We start from the raw sequence: 26,582 nt of genomic DNA on the forward strand, positions 1-26,582 counted from the left end.
ATTGTCCATGAAAACACTGTCAGGATTTTCATTGAAATTGTTTTCGATTTATAAATGAATCTGGGGAACATTGCCGTTTTTGCAATACTGAGTTTTAATATCTTGTTTATTTACATTTTAATTAAATTGGTTGTTGGTGGTGTACAGGCATGCTATTTAAAAAAAATTTTAATTTATTTATTGTGACAAAGTCTCACTCTGTTGCCTAGGTTGGAGTGCAGTGGCACAGTCATGGCTTTCTGTAACCATGAACTCCCAGGCTCCAGTGATCCTCCTGCCTCATCCTCCCTAGTAAGTGGGGCTACAGGCGTGTGCTGCCATATTTGGCTAATTTTTTTTTATTTTTTATAGAGATGGGGTCTCCCTGTGTTGCCCAGGCTGGTCTCAAGTGATCCTTCCACCTTGGCTTTCTAAAGACTGGGATTATAGGTGTGAGCTACTGTACCTGGCTTGATTGATTTTGTGTATTGGTTTTATATCAGACATCCTTGTTGAACCCCTATTAGTTCTGGTTGTGTATGGATTCTCTTAGATATTCTTTCTAGAAATCATGTTGTTTGCAAGTAGGGACCAATTTGTCTTGCTTGCTTTCCAATTTTTATATTTCATGTAAGAGCTGCCTACTCTTGGAAAGGATTTGCACATCCTCCTGTAAAACTCTGTCCTCATGTCTTTGAAGTAAAAGGAAAGAAATTGGTTAAGAAAGTAGGCTTTTGTAAGTTAACCATTTAATCTCTTCAGTACTAATGGTTTTATTCAGGTCTTTTATTTCTTCTTGAGACTTTTTTTTCATTTATATTTTTCTGGAACATTATTTCATCTAACTTTTCAAATACATTGGCATAAATTTGTTCAATTTTAAAATGTTTTTACCATTTTAGTTTTTGTTCCTAATATATATGTTCTTTTTTTTCCCCATGATCAATCTTGTTAAAGGATTATTTCTTTTTGTTTGCTTATTTTTGGTAGAGATGAGGTCTTGTTATGCTGCCCAGGCAGGTCTCAAACTCCTGGCCTCAGGGATCCTCCCTCGTTGGTCTCTCAAAAGCACTGGAATAACAGGCCTGAGCCACTGTGCCCTCCAAAGGTTATCTTTTTAATTCAATTATTTCTGGTCTTATTTTATTCCTACTGCTTTCTTTAGAATTATTTTGTTTTTCTAGATTCTTGAATTGAAAGCTTAACTCATTTATTGTCAGTATTTTCTAATTTTAAAAATACATTTAATAGTTACTTTAAATTTAACCAAAAGACCATTATTAACCAGTTTGGTCATTCACACTCATTCTGTCTCCTGAACTTAGCTTTAGGCAACTTTATGATTTTTTTTTTTTTTTTGAGAACCTTTATTGAAGTTTGGGAATCTCTCTCTGGCTTTTTGTTCTTCACAGAAATGTCCATTCACAAGCTGATGGAAAGGGATGTTTTTTACCCTAAAATCTCATGGAATAATAACACTTGGATACATTTTAAAAATTCCCTCCAATGTGTATTTTTTTCTAGGATTTCCTTTCTCTTTAGCATAATAATTCAGAGACTGTTCTAGAAGATAGTGCTGGTGTGGCTGAGGTTTTATTCTATATGTGAGTCCCATGAATTCCTTTGTGATTCTTACGCTTTCCAATCTTGCTTGTGTAAATAGATGTTGAGTTAAACCTGGCCTGTTCAAAAAAAATAAAGCACTATAAATATGAACTCTTATTTGTATAGACGTCACTGTGGGTAAAATCTGTGATTACTGATATCCACAATAACCTTTTCAAATAGATAGCATGGCTTCATTCCTGGCATTCAAAAGCATTTAAAGCAGAAAGAAGTAATGTGGCTTACACAGTTACGTTAGCTTAAGGATCAGCAAACTATAGCCCATCTGAACTGTAGCCTACAGATAAACTAGAGGACCAGCCACCTGTTTTTTTAATTGTAGTTTTATACACACACACACACGTTATGTATATGTTCTCATGTTAACCATTTTTAAGTGTATAGTTCTGTGACATTTAGTTAATTGTGCAACTATCACCCCCATCCATTTCCAGTACCTTTTTCATCTTTTCAAACTGAAAAGACTTAGCAACACGATAAGACCCCATTTCTACAAAAAATATAAAAATTAGCCAGGCATGTTGGCATGCTCCTGTAGTCCTAGCTACTCGGGAGGCTGAGGCAGGATAATAGTTTGAGCCCAAGGCTTCAGAGAGCTGTGATTGTACCACTGCACTCCCGCCTAGATGACAGAGTGAGACCCTATCTCAATAAAAATAAGTCAATCAATCAGTGAGACTCTGCACCCATTAAACAGTAACTCCCCATTCTTCTTCCCCACATCCCCTGTTGACTACCATTCTACTTTGTCTCTATGAATTTAATTCTAGATATCTCATATAAATGGAATTATACAATAATTTGCCCTACTTTGATTTTTTAAATATTCAGATATTAGGATATTAATATTTGTTTTTGTTCAGAATTTATTTTTAGAGGAATCTTATACAGACTTCTGAATTGAGCACCAGTGATGTGAAATTTTTATATTGAAGTAATACCCCACATACTTGAATAAAGATCTGCTGTTATTGAGTGTGCCTTATAGAACACTTAGTAGGTGCTGATGATAATTCCTAGTAAGTTTTTTAAATGTTTTAAGCAATGATGGAGCAGTCTTCTCAGGTGACTTAGAAAGAGAAAATATTTGAATATATTTGCTTAAAAACCAGTAAGGTTGCTTTACAGTTATCTCTCATATCACAGAAACTTTCAAATATCTGAAAAAATCAGTTCGTGAGTTGTTTATCATGTTTTTTCAAAATATCGATTGGGTTTAGTGCAGATCGCGTGAATGTAAATTCATAATTTAAAGAAAAATTGGCTGGGTGTAAAGTATTTTAAAATGAGTGCTCTCTCTGAAAACAGTTTCACTGGCTTGTTTTTTCTGTTTTCTAAATAAAATTCTAGGTTTTAGCACAGTTTTAGATTGACAGAAAAATTGTAAAGATAATACAGTGAGTTCCCATATGCCTTGTACCAGCTTTCCCTGTTATTAACATCTTATATCCCTGTGGTACATCTGTTGTAATTGGCTAACCAATAGGGATACATTATTATTAACTGAAGTCCATACTTTATTCGGATTTCCTTAGTTCTTATCTAACGTCCCATTTCTGTTCTAAGATCCCACCCAAGAGATGACAGTTAGTAGTCATGTCTCCTTGGCCTCCTCTTGGCTATGACAGTCTTTCAGCCTCTCTTTTCGATGTCACTACCTAGATTTTAAAATATACTATACCAACCATTTTTAGCAAGAACACTCATTTTTAATGTTTATTAAATAATACTTGAAAAGTAGTATTGAATGCCTAAATTGTGAATTAATTATGAAATATAGTCTGGGTAGTCAGAGTAGTATTTCACAATTTAAAAACTGGTTTATTTCTAGAATACTTTTTTTTTTTTTTTTTTTTTTTTTTTGAGACGGAGTCTTGCTCTGTCGCCCAGGCTGGAGTGCAGTGGCCGGATCTCAGCTCACTGCAATCTCTGCCTCCCGGTTTCATGCCATTCTCCTGCCTCAGCCTCCCGAGCAGCTGGGACTACAGGTGCCCGCCACCTCGCCCGGCTAGTTTTTTGTATTTTTAGTAGAGATGGGGTTTCACCGTGTTAGCCAGGATGGTCTCGATCTCCTGACCTTGTGATCCACCCGTCTCAGCCTCCCAAAGTGCTGGGATTACAGGCTTGAGCCACTGCACCCGGCCTAGAATACTTTTTTTATATTGTGTTTTTAAAAATAACAGATCAGTAATTTTACAGATATTTGGGGTTTTTTGGTCTAATAATAATTTCCTCTGTTGAGTGCCTTCTAAGAATTTCAGAGTATCCTATGAAAGAGTTACAGTTCTCAAAGATTCTTGATATTTCTAGAAAAGAATTTGAATTTAGCATGATATTCATTAAAAATGTGGGCTTTAAAATCAGACAGGCTGGGTTTATGACTTGTTGCTACCATTCCTTCATGTAAAATGCAGAAAATAATATGCTAAATACAGTAATGTACCTCATGGGTGGCAATGAAGATTAAATGAGAAATTTAAACCTCTTACCAGAGTGCTTTGCACAAAGTAAAATTTCAGTATTAACTCCTGTTACTACAAGTACATAATTCTTGAGGCTTTAAAAATGATTACCCTATACTCTGCACTAGAGTCATTTTTTTCTTTTAAACATCGATTTTGAAAAGCACATGTTTCCTTCCTTTCCTAAAATGCCCCTTCATTTTTTTCATCTCTTTCATCCATCTGCAGTGTGTCTCAAGGAATTTTGACACTAGAACTTTTATTTCAGTAACAGAAATGTGTTATACAAGCAGCTTAACCAAGACTGTCAAATTCACATTACAGCCATTTATAGAATTCTTTAAAAATTATTTTTATAGTCCAGGCACAGTGGCTCATGCCTGTAATCCCAGCACTTTGGGAGGCTGAGGAGGGTGGATCACCTGAGAGGTTGGGAATTCCATACCAGTCTGACCAATATGGTGAAACCCTATCTCTACTAAAACTACAAAAATTAGCTGGGCTGTGGTGGCAACGCACCTATAATCCCAGCTACTCAGGAGCCTGAGGCAGGAGAATTGCTTGAACCTGGGGGACAGAGGTTGCAGGGAGCCGAGATCGTGTCACTGCACTCCAGCCTTTGTTTTGTGACCTGGTCTCAAAACAAAATTATTTTTATGGAAAACAAACAAAAAATATTATTTTGATTCTTCTGAGCACACAAGGCATCCCATCTGTTTTATCTAGTCTTGATTCAGAAAAATACAAAAGTAGCAGAATAACATTAAATCTAATTTGTTATGGTTTTAGCTTCATTTTCTGATGAGTCTTTCCCTTTACCAGGCAGTTCCAAAAGGAATCAGAATTGTTTATGAAAGGACCATGAGGGAAATGGGTATGTTTTACGCTTCCAACATTAGACAATGAGTAATTCTTTTTTATAAATATGTAGTACTACTAACCTTTTTTTTTTTTTTTTTTTTTTTTTTTGCTACTAATCTTTAAATTGGTAAATATCCTGCCTACCTATGACTTCCTAGGGCCAAACCTCAAAATTGTTTAGTTTCTGTAATAGAGGAAAAGAATGAGAATTCCCTGAAAAAATATTCTATATCTCTTGTTTTGCCAGAAAATATTACAGAATAGGATAAGAAGGAAACATAGACTTTTATAGAAATTTATAGAAACTGTTAATACTGTTATGTACTGGTTGTAAAATGCTGTCAAATGACACTTTTGGATAAATATGATAAAACATACAAGTTATTCTGGCCTCTGTTAAACAGAATAACCTAAGTTGTGTGTTCAGTTTAAGTCTTAACTACAGAAATACCTGGTATGCAAATAACTTACACATTTTTAGGAAAAAATTCAATGTACTTGCCATTATCTACAGTAGGGCATGGCAAACTGTCTGTAAAAGATCAGATAATAAATATTTTAGACGTTGCTGGCCATTGGTTTTTGTTGTAGCTACTCAGCTTTGCTGCTATGGTACAACTACTCAGCTTTGCTGCTATGGTACAAAAGCAGCCATAGACAGTAAGTCAGCAAATGGAAGGAAGTATTCCAATAAAGTTTTATTTGTAGAAACAGGCACTGCAACAGATTTGGTCTTCAGGCTGTAGTTTGTTGACCCCTCATCTATAGCAAGTATTATTCTATGTCATCTTTGATCGTTCTTTTATAACAGTGGTTAGTGACCTATGACATTTTTCTGTCCCATATAAATTGTCATTGTTGCATTCTCATTACTACTTTTGAGGATCATCCTTTTACTCTACAGCATAATAGTATTAAAAATATTTAATATATGCTGGGCTTGGTGGCTCACGCCTGTGATCCCAGCACTTTGGGAGGCCAAGGCAGGCAGATCACCTGAGGTCAGGAGTTCGAGACCAGCCTGACCAATATGGTGAAACCTGGTCTCTACTAAAAATACAAAAATTAACTGGGTGTCGTGGGGGGCGCCTGTAATCCCAGCTACCCAGGAGGCTGAGGCAGGAGAATTGCTTGAACCCGGGAGGCAGAGGTTTCAGTGAGCCTAGATCGCGCACTGCACTCCAGTCTGGGCGACAAGAGTGAAACTGTCTCCAAAAAAAAATAATAATAATTCAATATAATCTAGTACTGTTATCACTATAGTAAATAAATAAAAATGAATTCTAACATATCACTATAATAAACACATGTAAATAAGACGTATTTCTGGTAATCTTTGAAGGCATTACCATACCAATTTAAGGAAGTAATTTTAGTATTTTATGAGAATAGTAGAGTTAGAAGCAACATAGTTTAATAATCATAGTTGCTTCTAGTTTTTTAAAGTTACATGCTGTGTGTCATGTCCTATGCTCAACAATTTATACACATCATCTCATTTAATCCTCACATTAGCCCAGTAAGTTATATTGTACTCAGTTTTACAAATGAGAAAACTGAGTCTCATATATTTATACAGTTTATCCCAAGTCATACAGTAAGTTTCAGAGTTGGGATGTGAGCTGATTGCAAAGTCTACACACTTAACATCACTTTACACCTCTTCCTATGCAAAAAACACAAGTTTGAGTATTTGGAGAGACATCATGTAGTTCTGGCTAGATCTTTAACTAGTTTTGTGTCTTTAGGCTAGTCACTAAGTTTAAACTTTCTTCATCTCTAAAATTTTAGGGGATTGGATTGAATAATCTGTAGGGTTTTTTTCTTAGGTCTAATATTAAATAAATCTAGAAACTATTCTCCCTTAAACCACCACTTGTTTTCCCCCTTTTATAAAATTCATTCATTAATGCAAAACCATTTATTATATATGTACTATTTTGGCATATTGATAGTTGCTGGAGAAGCAACTGTGAGTAAAATACAGCCTCTGCCCTACAGTTCATAGCCTAGTAAGAGAAAATAAACATGGAAATCAAATAATTCTATGACTAAAGAACAGTTAGTTTTTAGTTCTTACTGTCTCATCTCTTAAAAAAAAAAAAAAAAAAAAACAGAGAACCCTAGTAAAAATAAAAATGCCTTCAGGAATATGGTAGTTATACCCTATATCAAGGATCCCCTACCCCCGGGTGACAAACCAGTATAGGTCCACACAGCAGGAAGTGAGTGGTGGGTGAGCCAGCAAAGCTTCATCTGTATTTACTCCCCATCACTTGCATTACTGCCTGAGCCTCCTGACAGGTAAGCAGCAGCATTAGATTCTCATAGCACAAACCCTGTTGTGAGCTGCACATGTGAGGAATCTAGGTTGCATGCACATTTATTGACTAATTTATCTTTTCTCCACTGATCTATAATACTGCCTTAGTCATATATCAGGTTCCCATATGTGAAATGTGTTTTGCTGTTCTATTCAAGGGTCTGTTTTTCTGTCCCTGTGCTACATTGTCTTAATTGCTATCACATAATAAGCCTTTATATTTGATAGGGCGAGTAAGTGACTTTTCAAAGCATAGTAACAGTAAAGGTTGCTAAGCAGTGTAGTGTAGTTAAAAAGTACACAGAAGCGGGAATCAGAAGACCTCCATTCAGGAACTGTTGTCACTTACCAGTTGTATGACAGACTCTGTATGAACCTGATGAATAGCTCATTTTTATGCGGGCTTTAGGTGACCATAGGCTTGATAGAAGTCAATATTTTGCAATGAATTTATTTTAAAAAATAAAAGCAAGCCCAATGCAATATGTACTTCTATTAGTAAAGTATAGATTCCTCTTGATAGGGAAAGAAGCCAAGGATTCTACCAACCTGATTCAAAGCTAAAGTCTCCAAAACAAGTATTGAATTTAGGCTGCCACAATAATAATAATTTAAAAATACTTTAAGTGTTTTTCTTTTTTTGCAGGGTATTTCACCCTTAGCATGAGTAGTTTTTTTTCTATTTAATTAAAAATAATTTAAGCCTCGAGGTCTTTGTTGGTTTATGTATCTAAATAGAAAAATCAAAACGCAGGTAAATGGTTTGTATACGATGGTTGAAAAGAGTTATTGCAATTCTGTAGATTAAATCGGAGCACTGTTAGTGGAGATCAGTGATTCAGAAGACAGTGAATGTAGGCTGTTTATAGCTAGCCAGGCTGTTGTAGAACAGGGACAGTTATCAAGACCCAGGGCTTACAGTAATTAGATGCTGATGTCTCCCTTTTTTGCCAGGTATTCTCCAGGTAGATCAAAGAAATACATCAGGTAAGTTTTTGGGTTTTTTTTTTTTTTTTTTGAGATGGAGTCTCACTCTGTCGCCCAGGCTGGAGTGGTGCAATGGCACGATCTCGGCTCACTGCAACTTCCGCCTCCTGGGTTCAAGCTATTCTCATGCCTCAGCCTTCCGAGTATCTGGGATTACAGGCACCCACCACCACACCAGGCTAATTTTTGTGTTTTTAGAGACAGGGTTTCACCATATTGGTCAGGTTGGCCTTGAACTCCTGACCTCAGGTGATCCACCTGCCTCGGCCTCCCAAAGTGCTGGGATACATCAGGTAAGTTCTTTCCAATTGCAAAGGTGATACAACATCAATAGGAATATAGTGCTTTCAGGAACACTTAAAAAGAATACTTGAAAGTTTTCTTATTTGTCCATTTTAATTATGCAAGGAACTGAAATATTTTGTGAGTTTTTTCTTTAAAAATTCTATAGCCAAGTGTGGTGGCTCACGCCTGTACACTTTGGGAGGCCAAGACGGGTTGATTACTTGAGGTCAGGAGTTTGAGACCAGTCTGGCCAACATGGTGAAACCTCGTGTCTACTAAAAATGGAAACATTAGCTGGGCGTGGTGGCGGGTGCATGTAATCCCAGCTACTCAGGAGGCTGAGACAGGAGAATCGTTTGAACCCGGGAGGTGGAGGTTGCAGTGAGCTGAGAATTGCACCACTGCACTCCAGCCTGGGTGACAGAGTAAGCCCCTTTCAATAAATAAATAAATAAAATTCAGTTTATTATAGGGCTTTTTAAAAATAAAAACACTGTATCCCATTTCCTTTATTTAAATATTTTTCTTTAGTGGGCTTTGCCTTTCTAGCTAGTATATGGCCTGTTTTACATACTAACTACCTCACTATTTTTGTGTCTCTGTGTGATTTATAACTAGATAATAATGTATTCTCCCTCCTCTTTGTTCTTCATTTATAAGGGGACACTCCTTTATAGCAGTAGCTTGGCTGTTCTTCCTCAGTGTCTTGGCCCTCTGGCTCCAACACTCTGCCTGTGGCATCTTCAAAAAACAGGTGTTGTTTGAGTTGCTTTCTTACTGCATCCCTGCCATGGGCAGGTGCTGACTTGTCTTTTCTGGAATTTTGGCTTTAACCAGAACTCTGTAATGCAAAATGTTCTGTGTTACATCCTTGCTGTTTTCCAAATCTTCTTGCCTAATTGGAGGTTTTGGTTATTGCTATTACTGATTTTGTTTTTAGCGCTTCTTCCCTCTTATGCAAGCATTTATGTTATTGAACAATATTTCTAATTTACACAGACAATTCAGTTTAAGGTGCTAAAGAATTGAAGTTGGAAGATAGGATTTCTCTCCTAGGATCTCTGTTTTCTTTCCCTTTTCCTGTTTTCTGTGTAATCTTACTCAGTCCCGTGTTTTAGACTATACAGCCCAACCTTGTTTCTGTGTTCCAGAATATCTATTAACATGACACTTCCTTTTGAAAGTCTACAAAGCATTTCAAACTTAGTATGTCTAAAACACAGCTCTGAATTTTTCTCAACTCTGCTTCCTGCATCCCATTCCCAGTTCTGCTCCGTTCAGTAAATGGTATCATCGTCCACTAGTTGTTTAGACAGAAATTTGGAGCTGTCTGTGCACCCTGTCTTTCTCACATATCTCAGATCCAGTCCTTCAGCTTCTCAGTACCTCCACCTCTACCTTAGTCCAAGCCATTCAGTAATTCACAGTGGCCTTCCTATTCATCTTCATGCTTCTACTTTTGTTTGTTTTCAACACAATAGTCAGAGCGAGTTTTAAAAACATAAGTGAGATCATGTCGCCGGTTTGTACAAAACCCTCCAGGGCTTCCTATTACTCTTAGAATAAAATCTTTTTTTTTTTTTTTTTTTTAAATACTATTCCCTGCAGTGCCATATATGACTTGACCCCTACCTCCTTCTTTGACTTCATCTCCTACCACATCTCTTCCATCCATGCTCACTTTTAGCCTTGCTGGCCTTATTGTTATTGTTCTTCAGAGACAACAAACTTGTTCTGTCAGGATTATTGTTATTGCCGTTTCTTCTGCCTAAATCCCTACTTAAATGTCATGTCCTTGAAGAAGCCTTTACTGACCACTTTGATCTAAAATTGCTTGCTGGCCAGGCGCTGCGGCTCACACCTTAATCCTAGCACTTTGGGAGACCGAGGTGGGTGGATCACCTGAGGCAGGGAGTTGGAGACCAGCCTGGCCAAAATGGTGAAACCCCATCTCTACTAAAAATACAAACATTAGCTGGGCGTGGTGGTGCATGCCTGTAATTCCCAGCTACTTGGGAGGCTGGCGCAGGAGAATTGCTTGAACCCAGGAGGCGGAGATTGCAGTGAGCCAAGATCCCGTCATTGCACTCCATCCTGGGCACAACAGAGTGAGACTGGGTCTCAAAAAATAAAATAAATAAAATAAAATAGCTTGCCCATCCACCACCACACCACACCCACACACGTTGTCCCCTACCTTGTGTTTTTGTTCTTATTGCTACCTGAAATTGTAAGATTTCTTTAGTTCCTATACATTGATAGCGCTGCACCCTTACCCTGCTCTAGAGTGTAAGTTCAAGAAGGGCAGAGAATTTCTGACTCATGATCAGTCATCTAGAATTGAAGACAACCTTGAAGTCATTAAGTTCAAGCCTCTTATTTTATAAAAAGTGATTGGACCCATGTCACATTGCTCAGGCCAGTGCTCTTCACATCACACAATCGTTCTAATTCTGCGATCAACTCTGATTAGCTCTCTTTATCTTTTTTCATTACAATTCTATTAGTTTTAATTTTTATGTTCTTTGCCTTCATCCTCTTCATCATATTACTTATGTAAGTCACCTCTTTACAAATAATTATTTTTCTTCAGTTAGTCCTTGTTTTCTCACCATTTATTGAGTATAAGCAAACGTGATTTGAAATCTGCTTCCCAGCTCTCATTCTTTCCCTTGCCACACTCCACTGTTTTTTTTTTGAGACGGAGTTTCTCTCTGTCACCCAGGCTGGAGTGCAGTGGCGTGATCTCAGCTCACTGCACCCTCTGCCTCCCAGGTTCAAGCAATTCTCCTGCTTCAGCCTCCCAAGTAGCTGGGATTGCAGACGCCTGCCACCTAACCTGGCTAATTTTTGTATTTTTGGTAGAGACGCTGTTTTGCTATGTTGGCCAGGCTGATCTCGAACTCCTGACCTCAAGTGATCTGCCCGCCTTGGCCTCCCAAAGTGCTGAGATTACAGGTGTGAGTTACCACACCTGGCCCACACTCTTTTTTATGAGATTTTCTTTTTGTGAGCCAAAAAAAAAAAAAATTTTTATACAGTCGTGGTTAACATGTACATTTTAACTAATATGATAGATTTTTTAATGGAAAAGGAAAATAACTTTTGTAGCAAAACTAGTCTCTAATTCCCCTATAAAGTTTTTCCAGATTAATAGGCTCATAGGCTATTAGAATAAATCTTAGAATTTACCTATTCCAACTCCTTAATTTTCAGTGGGGAAAATGTATCTATCAGCTTAGAAAACACTGAGGTAAACAAAATAAACAGTTCTTCAGGACTTCTCAGAACCTTGAATATATTAATATATAATCCCTCAGGGGCAGGGGAGAGTCTCATAATACCCAATATCTTTTTAAGATAATCTGTGGTAAAATAAAATCAGATAAAATATGGATTACCTGTTAATGTCTTCTGGGATAGTAATGCTCCTAAAAAACATTTTTGAATATTTATTAGGTGTCAAACACAGTTCTGAGTACTTTACGCTTTTCAACCTGTTTTATCTACTACATTCATGTGTTCCTCCTTAATATTATGTGAATATCTGCCTTTAAGAAGTAGTATACCATATTGGATAATACATATTGGAAAATGCAAGAAAGGATGTGTTTGTGTATGCAGAATATAAGTCCTAGGTATTGATTCATTTATAAATTTATTGTGTTTTCTATCTAGTTGATCATTGATTTATTTATGTAGCTTGCTTTACATATTTATGATATTCCTATATACTGTAGATTAAATATCAGTATAATTTTTGGTAATTTCTTAGAGCAATTCATTTGTAGAACATTTGTTGATATCTATCATAATATAAATTTACATTGTGTCTCTTGAACTTGTGGAATTCCATTAATACAGTAAAAGTTTTCCTGGTTAAATGTTTTGTCAATTTTGATTATACACATATAGTCTTTTCCACTTTTTAAAAAGTCCAAAATATGTGGGAAGAAAATGATAAAACATACTCAGAGGAAAAGCCCCCTTAGCCCTGTAAATCAATATAACCACAATTTACATTTTTTCCATACTTTTTGATCCCTATGTCTCTAGTCTGTTTTCTGTTGAGTGTAACAGAATACCTGAAACTGGGTAATTTTTAAAGAAAAAGAATTTATTTCTTACAGTTATGGAGGCTAAGAAGTCCAAGGTTGAAGGGGCCGCATCTGGTGAGGGTCTTCTTCCTGATGGGAACTGCAGAGTCCTGAGTTGATGCAGGGCGTTATATAGCGAGAGGGCTCAAAGTACTAGTTCAGTCCCTCTTCCTCCTTTTGTAATGCCACCAGTCCTATTCCTGTGATAACCCATTAATCCATTTATGAGGCAGAGCCCTCATGACCCAACACCTCTTAAAGGTCCCACCTCTCAATATTCCCCCACTGAGGTTTAAGTTTCAACGTGAGTTTTGGAGGGGACAAACATTCCAACCATATGTAGCGACCACTATGGTAGCTACTCTTCAGAGAGATGCAGCCCCCTGCCTCCAACCAGGGAACCACATCTCTTGCTCTTGAGTAGTCCCTTTCTTTAAATCATGCTGGCACTGTGACTTGCCTTTGATGAGTAGAATGCAACAAAAGTGATTATGTATGACCCCAGGACTTGGCCAAGATCTCCTGGAATGCTTGCTTTGGGAGAGGTCAGCCTGTAGTAAGAAGTCAAACTATCTTGAGACCACAAGATGTGTGGAAGCCCAGGCTAGTCCTAAGCCGTATAGAAAGGCTTCATGAAGGGAGGGAAACAGAAAGAAAGGTGATTGAGAAGATCAATCACAGAGAGAGGAAGAGATCTTCTCAGTCAGCTCCCATCTTTTCCAGCCATCCTAGCTGACATTTGAGTGAAGAAGCCATCCTGTAGGTATGTCCAGCTCAGACTAGCATCCAGATGATTCCAGCCCCAGCCATCATCTGACTGCAGCTACATGTGAGCGCCCAAGTGGGAATCACCCAGCTGAGCCCAGTCAATTCACAGAACTGAGAGAGAATAAATTCTTGCTTTAAGCCATTAAGTTTTGGTGTAGTTTTTTACACAGTCATAGATGGCCAGAACAGTGCATATTGGTATATTAACAAACATACCAAAAGTCATATTTAATATATATAAATAATGTTATAGATATTACAGTCATGCACCACATAACAGTGTTTCAGTCAACCATGGACCGCATATGGGACTATGGTGTTCCCATAAGATTATAATGTTGTATTTTTATTTTACCCTTTCTGTGTTTAAATAGATACCCAAATATTTAATATTGTGATACAATTGTTTGCATTATTCAGTACAGTAACCTGCTGTACAAGTTTGTAGCCTAGAAGCAATAGGCTATACCATAAAGCCTAGGTGTGTAGTGGGCTATACCATCTAGGTTTAGTCTTAACTACACTCTGATATTCGCACAATGACAAAACTGCCTAACAACGCATCACTCAGAACATATCCCTATTGTCAAGTGACACATGACCGTATAATTTTGAAACATAAATGGTGATCATATTTGGCACATCGGTCTGCACCTAGTTGTGTGCTGTAGCTGGCTCTCAGGCCTGTAAGAGGCAACTCCACATTCAGTGATATCACGCTGGTTGCTTGAAAATGACCATGGAAATTGGCAGATGCTGCAAATCAGGGCTTCCCTTGACCCAGAGAGCCAGTTGTTGAACTTTTACCAGCACACCACTGTCTGTATTTTCCTTTTTTCATTTACATTATTTTTTTGAATGTATATTTGATCATTTGGATGTACCATAATTTATTTAAACAATCCCGTATTATTGACCTGTTATTTCTTTAGGATGTTATTTCTCAAAATAGAATTGTTGAATCAAATGGAATATACATTTAAATTTTTTATAAGTTTTACAAGATTGTGTACTAGTAAGGTTATACCAATTTACCAACAGTGAGAATGTTTCCCAGTGCCCCACCCAGCACTTATTTTTATATTTAGAATCTTCATACATATATTTTTTAAAATTCTGGTTTTTTACTTTTTTTTTTTTTTTTTTTTTTTTTGAGACGGAGTCTTCCTCTGTCACCCAGGCTGGAGTGCAGTGGCCGGATCTCAGCTCACTGCAAGCTCCGCCTCCCGGGTTTACGCCATTCTCCTGCCTCAGCCTCCCGAGTAGCTGGGACTACAGGCGCCCGCCACCATGCCCGGCTAGTTTTTTTTATTTTTTAGTAGAGATGGGGGTTTCACCATGTTAGCCAGGATGGTCTCCATCACCTGACCTCGTGATCCGCCCTAAAAGTTTTTAATGGTTCAAGGCTGGGTGCAGTGGCTCACGCCTGTAATCCCAGCACTTTGGGAAGCTGAGGTGGGCGGATCACATGGTCAGGAGATCAAGACCATCCTGGCTAACACGGTGAAAACCCATCTCTACTAAAAATACAACAAATTAGCTGTGCGTGGTGGCGGGTGCCTGTAGTCCCAGCTACTGTGGGAAGCAGGAGAATGACATGAACCCAGGAGGCGGAGCTTGCAGTGAGCCGAGATCGTGCCACTGCACTCCAGCCTGGGCGACAGAGCAAGACTCTTGTCTCAAAAAAAAAAAAAAAAAAAAAAAAGTTTTTACTGGTTCGAAACCCGAAAGCTACAAAAGTATATGGGAAAAGTCTCCCTTCTATCACTGCCTGTGCTTCCCAGCTTCCCAGTGCCCCTCTCAAGGGTAACTTGGAATTTTATAAGGAATTTGTATATCCTCTTTCAGTGGTATTCATGCGTGTACAAACAAGTATATTCCTTTGCTCCCTCTTTCTTTTACTCACTTGGTAGCTCCCATACACACTTCCCCACCTTGCTTTTGTCATTTAATGATATATTGGAGATCAATACCAAAAGAGAAAACTCTTCCTCAGTATCTTTTCATGCCCTCATGGTATTCCATTGAGTGGATAAATCATATTGCTTCTAATATTTTACTATTGGTATACGATATATGTACAATACTTGAACATACATCATTTCACATATATATGAATATATATCATACATTTTTAAAATAGTTGCTTAATCAAAGAGCATAACTTTGATAGATATTGCTAAATTGTCTTTTATAGAGGTTTATGAATTTACCTCCCCATCGCCAATATATGAGAGTATTCGTCCACACATTTGCTAATGCAATATACTGTCAGACTTTCAGATCTTACCTATTTGATAGGTTGAAAAGTAGAACCAGCATATAAGTAACTATGAGTCTGAGCTCTAGATCTGTCTTTTGTTTTCTGTAAATTGTTGATATATTTTGCCTGTTTTTCTTCAGGTCATGGGCTTTTTTAGTTGTAGGAGTTTATTATTCATTAACGAAATTAACCCTTTTATCTGCCATATAATTTGCAACAATTTTATATCAGCTTTTTAATTGTCTTTTGGCTGTTGTTACAATAGTTATGGCCATGCAGAAATGTGGGATTTTATCTGGCACAGTTGTTTCTTTCTTTCTTTCTTTTTTTTTTTTTTTTTGAGACAGAGCCTAGCTCTGTCGCCCAGGCTAGAGTGCAGCGGCATGATCTCAGCTCCCTGCAACCTCTGCCTCCCAGGTTCAAACAATTCTCCTGTCTCAGCCTCACAAGTAGCTGGGACTACAGGCACCCACCATCACACCTGGCTAAATTTTGTATTTTTAGTAGAGACCGGGTTTTACCATATTGGTCAGGCTGGTCTCGAACTCCTGACATCAGGTGATCTGCCTGCCTCGGCCTCCCAAAGAGCTGGGATTACAGATGGGAGCTACTGCGCTTGGCTCACTTGTCTCTTTTTGATAGCTTCTAAGTTTTGTGTCATTGTTAGAAAGTAACTCCTCATCTCTCTCCCCGAAATAAAAGCTTTCATCTACAACTTTAACTTTATGGTTTCTTTTTTGTTGTTAATTTTTTTCTTATGTTTGAATTTTTGGGTTTTTTTTGGTTTTTATTTAATTATTTATTTACTTTGAGATGGGGTCTTGCTATGTTGCCCAGGCTGGAGTGCGGTGGCACAATGCAGCCTCTGCCTCCTGGGCTCAAGCGAGCCACCTGCCCCAGCCTCCCTAAGTGATGGGATTACAGGCCTGAGCCACTGTGCCTGGCCTGAATTTTTGATCTTTTAGAAATTCATCTAGGTATGAAATATGGTATGACTTCACAGCTCTGTTTTTTTCTAGAAGCCTGTCCAGAATCCATTTATTGAATAAACATATTTTTTCTGAATGGTTTGAAATGTCACTTAAGTACTGCTTATATTAAACACTGTATTCCATAATTACACAGCTTTAATTATTATAGCTTAATGATGTATTTCTCTTCTCTTTCAGGACTTTCCTGTTTGTTCTTGTTTGTTTTTCTATAATAAACTTTAAAATCAACTTGTCTAATTCTCATATAACTCTTGGTATTTTTATTGGAATTTTGGAATTTGATAACTAAATCAAGGAGAATCTCCTTTCTTATGATAAATTATTTCTAACTAAGAACATGTTTAAAGTGGGGTGTGTTTTAAAACATCTTCAAATAGATAATTTTTCTTATTAAATTTATTCTTAGGTGTTTTGTCTCTTTTGTTATAGTTTGTATTAGTATGCTAGGGCTACCATAATGAGAGACCACAGACTGGGTAGCTCAAACAACAGAAACTCATTTTCTCACAGTTCTAGAAGCTGGAAGTCCAGGATGAAGGTGCTGGCAGGTTTGGTTTCCTCTCAAGTCTCTCTCCTTGGCTTCTAGATGGGAGCCTGCTTGCTGTGTCCTCACATGGTCTTTCTCTCTGTGTACACATCCCTGGTGTCTTTATGTCCAAATTTCCTCCTCTTATAAGGATACCAGCCAGATTGGGTTAGGATCTACCCACATAACCTTAATTACCTCTTTGAAGGCCCCACCTCCAAATACAGTCACATTCTGAGGTACTGGGAGTTAGGGCTTCAATATATGAATTTGGATAGAGGAGACAGTTTAGCCCATTAACAATGGTAAATGAAAAATTTTCTTTCTTATATCTACTAATTGATATTTATATATGTGAAAGTTATTTGTGTATTTTATTTCATACCTAGCCACCCTGCTTATAATTTATAATAGTTTTTACTTTATTCTCTTAGTTTTTCCAGGTATAAAATTATGTCATTTATAAATAATGATCACATTGCCTCCTCCTTTCTAGTTTTTATAACCTTTATTTCTTTTTCTAATTGCAGTCTAGAGCTGTTGAAATGGTTAACTAAGAGTGGTGGCAGTAGATGCTCTTCTTGTATCCCATATTTTAATGAAAATATTTCTAGTGACTTTTGGTGTTTCTATTAAGCATGATGTTTGCTTTTGGATTGAGATATAGGTATATAGTGTCTTTAAGGACTTCATCTATTTGTATTTTATTACAGTTTTTAAAAATCAAGAGTGAATACTTTTATCAAATGCCTTTGTGGCATTTATGAAGATGATCATATGTTTTCCCTTTGATCTAATAATACGTTGAATTTATAAATAAATTTACTAATATTGAACCATCCTTGCATTCCCCTCTTTGGTCCTGGCCTATTCTTTTAATTTGCTGTTGAATTCTGTTTGCATACAAATTCCTAAATGAGACATAAATAAATAGTTTCTTTATGGAGCCTTTGTTAAGTACGACTTTATTCTTGCTTTATATCAATAATTTTAATAGCTTTCTTTTTGTGTGTTTTCAGACAATTTGAAATTATGTGTTCTTTAATGGTTTATTAGAATTTTCCTATGAAACTCTTGGGTCTAGTGCTTTCTGAGACGGGGTGGCTCTTTGACAACTTTATTTCTTCTATAATATTTCTGTTTAAATTTTTTTATTTCCTCTGGAGTCAATTTTGTTAAATTACATTTTCCTATCATTTGTTTCCATTGGTTTTCAAGTCTATTTGCATGGAATTGAGCAAAGTAGTCTTTTTCAGATTCTTTAATTTTTCTCTATTTGCATCTGTTTATTATCATTTCTGTGTCTGTGTATTTGCTGTTTTCTTCCCTTTGTTGTTTTGATTAGACTGGAGTCTGGCCTGTTCCTTTTTCAGTAACCAACTTTGGGTTATTCTGCTATTTTTTGTCTTAACAAATACTTTATTTCTTCTTTTATCTTTGTTTTTTTTTTTTTTTTTTTTTTTTTTTTGGAGACAGAGTCTCACTCTGTTGCCCAAGCTGGAGTGCACAGTAGCACAATCTTAACTCACTGCAACCTCCACCTCCCTGGTTCAACTGATTCTCCTGTCTCAGCCTCCCGAGTACCTGGGACTACAGGTGCCTGCTACCACGCCCAGCTAATTTTTGTATTTTTAATAGAAATGGGGTTTCGCCATGTTGGCCAGGCTGGTCTTGAACCCCTGACCTCAGGTGATCTGCCAGCGTCAGCCTCCCAAAGTGCTGGGATTACAGGCATGAGCCACCACACCCAGTCTATTCTTCATTTTCTTTTCCTTAGGTTTGCTTTATTGATTGATAATACCATTGATATTTCTAGTTAGTCATTCTATTGATTTGATTTAAGGCTTTTTGTCCTATAGAAGTTTTAAATTTTTAGTAGTCAAAACTATCAGTCTTTTCCTTTTATTGCATCTTATTTTCACATTACTCTTTTAAAAAGTTCATCTACATCACCACCACCCTTCCCCCGCCATTGTACAAATGCTCTTCTTTCTTTCCTATTTTAGAAGATGACTAATGTCAGCCAAATATCTATCATCTATCTATCTAGATAGATAGATATGTCTCAATGTATAGAGTATAAATTTATTGTCAAATTTTCAGGAGTGTGTTTTTTCCACATAATAAGAAAATTACCTATAAAACCTTATAAGTGAAAACATCAAATTTGTAGACTTATTTTACTCTTACTTTAAAAGATTTTGGGCCGGGTGCGGTGGCTCATGCCTGTAATCCCAGCACTTTGGGAGGCTGAGTCAGGCAGATCACCTGCAGCCTGACCAACATGGTGAAACCCCCTCTCTACTAAAAATGCAAAAATTACCTGGGCATGTTGGCACATGCCTGTAATCCTAGCTACTCGTGAGGCTGAGGCAGGAGAATTGCTTGAACGTGGGAGGCAGAGGTTGCAGTGAGCCAAGATCACACCATTGCACTCTGGCCTAGGTGACAAGAGCAAAACTCAGTCTCAAAAAAAAAAAAAAAGAAAGAAAAAGATTTCATAATGGCCTTTAATAGAAAGTTATTTTTATATATTTAAGATGCTTTTCTTTCTCTTCTTCCAGGTTACTCAAATGAGTCGTCCAGACTTGATTCTCTTTCTGATGAAATACTTGATGGCTCTCATAGTTGGCATTCCCTCTGTATTTTGGGTTGGAAGCAAAAAGACATGCTTTGAATGGGCCAGTTTTTTTCATGGTCGTAGGAAAAAAGAGTAAGTTGAAATAAATTATCACAGTGTTCACAAACCTCACAGTTACGTATTTTGTGTGTGTGTGTTGCTTGTGTTAAAATGACTTGGATTTGGAGAATTAGTCAAACAAGACTATAACATTTTCAGCAGTATCCAGTTATGACTGGCACAGTAGCATGTCTTAATTTAAAACTAAAAACTTACTTTGAGAAGATGGCCAAGTGGTCCAGAAGATGACCAAGCCTCCTGTACTAATTCAGAATATTTGAAGGAAGTCTAATCTTTGTGAAAAAAATTCAAATTGTAATTTTCTTAAAAGGAAATTAATGCTTTTCTCTACATTCTTATCTGATCTTCCTGATATTCCTTTGAAGATTGACATACATTCTTATCTCTCTTTTACAAATGAGAAAACCAAGATAGTGGTTAAGTGCTTGGTCAAAGTCACACAGGTATTTACTGATAAGAGCTAGATAAACTTCTATCTCCAGTTGTCCATTGTTCTTCCAAGTGTACCAAAAGTGACATAAAGAAATACTCTTTCTCTTTTCTAATATGGTACATGTTAAAGCCAAATAGAAAAATGATATTAGTAGATTAATTGAAATGTGTTAGAGGTTATTTAATTCATAGTTGGACATACTGCATATTACAGTGTGATTTGAGGACATACTTAAGGAATCTTTAAATGTTTGTACCGTAGTTTGTAAAACGAAATAAGACCCTTCAGTTTTCACAGTGGAACAAATGATTTCAAACTCTACTTAGTTTTAAGTCTCATAGGTATCTCTATCTGAGTTATCACAAACTCTAAGTTAGTGGATTCTATATTTCTTATGATTTTACTTAACCTAGGATCCATGAAAGAATGACTTTTTTGTGGGGTAGTCTGTAAATATTTTAAGATTATATGTAGAATGTGCCTAGTATTGGTTAATGTCATTTTCTCATATGATACAATTTGAAGTTACTTTAGTTTCTGCCTTACTAAAATACCAGTCAGTAATTAACAATTTCTGTTATACAAATTGTATTAACATCACAGCTTAATATACAGTCAGCCTGTTGTATCTGGGGGTTCCATATCAGTGGATTCAACCAATAATGGATCAAAAATATTTGGGAAAAAAAAATTCGAGAAAATTCCAAAAAGCAAAATTTGAATTTGCTGCATGCTGAGCACTACACTGAATCTATGCAAATAAAGTGATGTATTAGGTACTGTAAGTAATCTAGAGGTGATCTAAAGTATACAAGAGGTTGTATGCAAATACTACGCCATTTTATATAAGGACTTGAGCATCCTTGAATTTTGGTACCCGCAGGGGTTCCTGGAACCACTCTCTTGAGGAAATTGAGGGACAACTGTATACATTTCTTAGTCTGATATCTGAGACTGCTACTAGTGATATCAGATAATGCATTTCTCCTTTAAATATAATTTCGTAGAGCAGAGAAGGAAAGAAGGGGATGAGCTCACTCAGTAGCAACCAAAAACATTTATCTTCTAGGCATATTCATTCTTTGAACAACGAGAATACTTGGATACAGGAAGGGGAACATTACACACTGGGACCTGTTGTGGGGTGGGGGGAGGGAGGAGGGATAGCATTAGGAGATATACCTAATGTAAATGACGAGTTAATGGGTGCAGCACACCAACATGGCACATGTATACATATATAACAAACCTGCATGTTGTTCACATGTACCCTAGAACTTAAAGTATAATAAAAAAAAACAAAAAAAAGAAAGTCTTGTTGAATGCTTACTATGTGCCACCAACTACTTTTGGATACCAGTGATTTGATAGCAAACAGAACAGGCCAAGACCCTGCTCTCTTAGAGTTTCCTCCCTTTTGGGATTTACTGTGATTTATTTGTGTATTCTTCGGAAAACTGTATTGCAATCACAGTAAAACACGATGCTGAGGAAAGGACTTGAATTAAACATTCCTGGACACCTCTGGGCCGTATATAAATAATTCTGTAATAGAGTTGCATTAGAAATTCCAGATAGAGCTAAACTGAAGCTTTCCTTATAGAGATTTATCCTAGTTAGTTGGCGGGGATACTGGTTGGGCCCAAATCCTTCTGAAACTGGTTAAAACTCTCGGGCCCTTCCATTTGGTTTTCTGCAGCTGTGGATTTCCAACCAACAGTCCTTGTCATCTTCCAAGCCAAAATGTGCTCTGAGCTGGAGTGGCAGCCCCTTATTCTGGCATTCAAGAGTGTGGGCACCCTTTGGCTATTTCTAGCATTTGTCTGGTTAGCCTTTGGGAAACGACTATAAGATAATCATAATAATGGGTACTAATTTATTGGGCATATTTAATACTCAAAGCACTGTTCTAAGCACTTTACACATTAAATCATTTAATGCTATAAACAGCCTTGTGAAGGAGGACATCATTTTACAGATAAGGAAACTGAGGCATAGAACCAAGATTTCATAACAAGTGATTGCTGACATATAGATTCAAACCCAAACAGTCTGACTCCAGAGCTTTGCTTTTAACTGCTTTGTTATACTATGCTGTAGACTGGTTTCTAACATTGTGCTAATCAAATTAATGTTTTCCCCTTAAGTGAAGCCAGATTTAAGACCATACTTATGCTAATAATTCTGACATAGATTTAAATTTTAGAAATTCTCTTTTGGATTACCTGGGTCATTTCACTTAATTTCTCTGGACATTATCTGTAAAATGAGGGGACAAACCTTCACCATTTGAACGTGCGTTAAACTTTTGGGACAACTAGAAGTCAGTTTTAAGCAAGTTTAGAAAATAAAGTCAACAACCAAGAATGACTTGGTAGGATATGTATTCATATGTATATATGAATAAGGTCATTGATGACAGAGGAATGAATCCAGATTTTTTTTTTTTTTTTTTTTACTATTTTTGACTTGTTCTTTTTTCTGTCATGTTTTTGACACTTTTGTTTTTTCAGATATATATAAACACTGGTTTATCATTACCTTGTGATTAGCCTCTAAGACTTTAAACTTAAGTTTGATCCTTGACTGTTGGTTTTGTTGTGTGATTTTTTGAAAGTTCTTTAATCTCTTAAAACTTCAGTTTCTTTGTCCATGAAATGGGGATTACAATGTCTATTATTAATAGATATCCAATATTCTCTTAGAAATATACTCTTAGGACATGAATCTCTGTAATGATGACATTATTAAGGGGATTCAAAGAAGAAAATATATAAAGTACTCAATAAATACTAGACTTCCTTCAGCCCACCTACCCCAACATGAAAAACAACAGCAATAATGACAATCCTTTTGTCATGTGAAAATTTATAATATATGTAATTTCTCAATATATGATCCAGTCTTTACATGCTGAAGTTTTATTTTTGAAGTGAAATTGATTATCTGATTTTAACTTTATGATTTTTCATAGTAAGTCCTTTATTTACATAATCCAAGACACTAACCTTTACAACTGTTTAGCTCATGTATTAATTTAATTACTGCCTTGTTCATCATAAGCCATCTGTCTGCTTAATCCTTTGATAGCAGTTAGAATTTTTTGTTCTTGACAATAATTTTTCCCCTAAATATTTCCCTTTAAGCTTCTAATATGTCTGAGACTTAATTGTAACTTTAATTTTTCATTTTGTTTTATTCTTATTATGACTGCTCATGTTTATTCCAGCACTAGACAACTGCTTCTGCATAAAATCAACTCATAGACTTAAACAACTGCTCTTACAACTTAAATGTTGTATCCATGCTACAGTGAAGCCTCTACTAGTTATATAAACCATGCAAGAAAACAATTTTTCTATTTTCGAGTTATATCTTCATAATAGTTCAGTGTCTTGAGAATGACAAATTTCTTTGGCTGAAAGGGACCTTTTAGAAATGATGAAATTGTATACCTTCATTTTATAGATGAAGAAATGAAAGGAAGAGGAGATGACATGCTTGAGATCACGTCTTTATTGATAAAGTTGGAACTAAAATCCTGATTTCCTTATTCTAACACAGGCCTTTTTCCATCATGCCACCTTAGGGGACAGATTGACATGGATTGTTGTTGTAGTCTTTCCTCTGTCAACAGTGTTTCTTCATATCAGTCCTATAGATCTAATTTGGCAAGCAATTAATTTCAAGAATAATATCAGTGTTGCACAGAAGTATTGCTTATTGGTCTGTGGGAAGATTGGTATGTATCTTAAATTTACTGTTTTGTTGTCTAGGATAGTGAATGAGAGCCGACAGGTACTCCAGGAACCTGATTTTGCTCAGTCTCTCCTGAGGGATCCAAATACTCCTATCATAAGAAAGTCAAGGGGAACTTCCACTCAAGGAACATCCACCCATGCTTCTTCAACTCAGCTGGCTATGGTGGATGATCAAAGAAGCAAAGCAGGGAGCGTCCACAGCAAAGTGAGCAGCTACCACGGCAGCCTCCACAGATCACGTGATGGCAGGTGAGTTTTGTTAGTAGTGTAGTTTATTTCTTAAGCTGAATTATGGTCATACAGCTTAAGAAAGAAGAGCAGCCAATTCTGAAATAGAAGTTGAACATAATTAAGCCTTTGAACTTTGCTAGATAGAGTTGTCCAGACTATAGTCAGACTTAAAGTCAGTCAGAGTTGTTTAGATTTGATGTGGTAAGCAATATGGGAGTTATTGTGGGGGATTGAGCAGGGAGAAGACAGGGTAAAAGTGGTTATTTTAGTAAGACTAATTCAGTAAACAGCTATGGAACACCTACTACATCCGGCACTGTGCTAGGCCCTGAGAATACAAAGATGACTTAGGCATGATCTTTGCTCTTAATAAGCTCACGGTCTGTTTAGAAAAAAGTGTAGTCAGTTTGTGGTTTAGAACATGGATCTGGAATGATAAGCCTCAGTTTCCTCATTTATAAAATGAAAATAGTAATATCTGCCTCTTTAATAATGTTGTACAAATTAAATGAGATAGCCTACCTAATTCCTTGGAACAGTGCCTGCCTCAGTGAGTACGTCATACCAGCTTCCATTATTATTGTAATTGACAAAGTAACATGTAAGTATGATAGTATAGTTCAGGAGTTAGCAAATGTTTTCCGTAAAGAGCCAGATAGTAAATATTTTAGGCCTTATGAGCCATATAGTCTCCATTGCAACTATTCGAGTCTGCTGTTGTAGCATGAAAGCAGTCGTAGACGATATGTAGTCAAATAGAAGTAACTGCATTCCAATAAAACTTTATTTGCAAAACTAGGATTTGGCCAGCAGGCCTTAGTTTGCCCACCCCTGTTTGCTAGGTACAGTAGTAGCATAGAGGAGGGAGTGATTAATTCTGGTGGCTGGGGAGGGAGTTGGTTTCACAGAGAAAATGTTTGAGAGAAGCCTGGCTATGCGTTTCTTGTTAAATTTGAAAAATGAGACACTAGAATTAGAAACTGCTTGGGATTTTTTCAGTAATTTATTTGAGAGATGATAAAGGCTTTTGGGAGATTGGTGGCAGTGGGAGGAGAGGAAGAGCTGACCTGAAAGATATTTAGAAAGAAGAAATGCTATAGCCAGGTGTGGTGGCAGGCGCCTATAATCCCAGCTACTCAGGAGGCTGAGACAGAAGAATCACTTGAACCCTGGGAGGTGGAGGTTGGAGTGAGCTGACATCATGCCACTGCACTCCAGCCTGGGCAACAAGAGCAAAACTCTGTCTCAAAAAAAAAAAAAAAGAAGAAATGATAGAGATTGGTAAGAAATTAATATTAGCAGCTGGAGAAAAGGAATGTGCTAAAGTTTTTTTGTTTTTTGTTTTTGTTTTTGTTTTTTTTTAAGATTTCTAGTTTGGGAAACTGAAAGAATGAAAATTATAATACCTGCAACTGACAGGATTCTGTTTCCACAGCTGTTTCTGTCCTGTCAGTCTCAGTCTTCTCCCTGTCCTCCTAGTGTAGGATCCGATTCTCTGTACTTTCCTTTTTTAATCTTCTGTTTTTCCCTCTTAACTTGTTTTCTTTTACCTTCCGTTGGTCAGCTACCCTGTGTTTAAAAGAGCAGTAGTCTTTCTTTGGTGCTGATTTATCTTGTATCCATTTCCTTTTCCTTTCCTGGCTAGATTTTGGAAATAACTATTTTGAATATTTTTCTTCCTAATCCATCCTTTATGCCTTGAAAGTGTGGTCTTTTTCTCCTCTCTACCTGCCTGAACTGTACCCTCTAACATCACCAGTGATTTCATTTTAACCACAAGGATCCTTTCTCCTTCCTTCCTTCTTTTGTTCCACTTAGCACTCCTATATGAGAAGCATTCTTCTAAGTGCTGGGGATGCAGAGAAGGAAGACAAAAGAGTAAACAATCAATTACAATACACTTCAGTAGGTATAGTAAAAATGTGTACAGGGTGAATTGGGATCTCAGAGAAAAAAAGCCATTTAATAAATCATAGAAAGTGAAAGCTTCGCAAGAGATGTCTCTTCTACATTGAATAGGATTCAGAGGAGGCAGTTGGGAGTTAAAGACAAGGAAACAGCACATGCAGAGGCAACAAAGACAGTCAGGTAGTTAGGTACGTGGGTATGGCTAGAGCATAGACTGCACTTTTCGGCAACTGACGGAGAGGAATTCATACTGAGGAGTTTGCATTTTTCCCTGACAGCAGTGAGAAACTATCATAGGACTTCAGGCATTGAAGTGAGAAAATCAGATTTGTATTTTAGAAAAATCACTTGGCAACAGCATCGGAGTGAAGGAGATTGT

At 36.9% G+C, this 26,582-nt stretch overlaps 1 protein-coding gene across 2 annotated transcripts in view; it reads left to right on the top strand.

Annotated features, from left to right (window-relative positions):
- The window catches only part of FZD3 (frizzled class receptor 3), a 71,789-nt gene that overhangs the window by 39,001 nt on the left and 6,206 nt on the right, over positions 1–26,582 (top strand). For both annotated transcript variants that reach the window (XM_023216882.1, XM_023216881.1), the window contains 2 exons: positions 19,734–19,882; positions 24,080–24,313. In XM_023216882.1, the coding sequence (XP_023072650.1) occupies positions 19,734–19,882; positions 24,080–24,313 (383 nt within the window). The remainder of the gene's footprint in view (positions 1–19,733; positions 19,883–24,079; positions 24,314–26,582) is intronic.

This window comes from Piliocolobus tephrosceles, chromosome 7, assembly GCF_002776525.5.
Source record: "Piliocolobus tephrosceles isolate RC106 chromosome 7, ASM277652v3, whole genome shotgun sequence".
NCBI classification, from domain to species: domain Eukaryota; kingdom Metazoa; phylum Chordata; class Mammalia; order Primates; family Cercopithecidae; genus Piliocolobus; species Piliocolobus tephrosceles.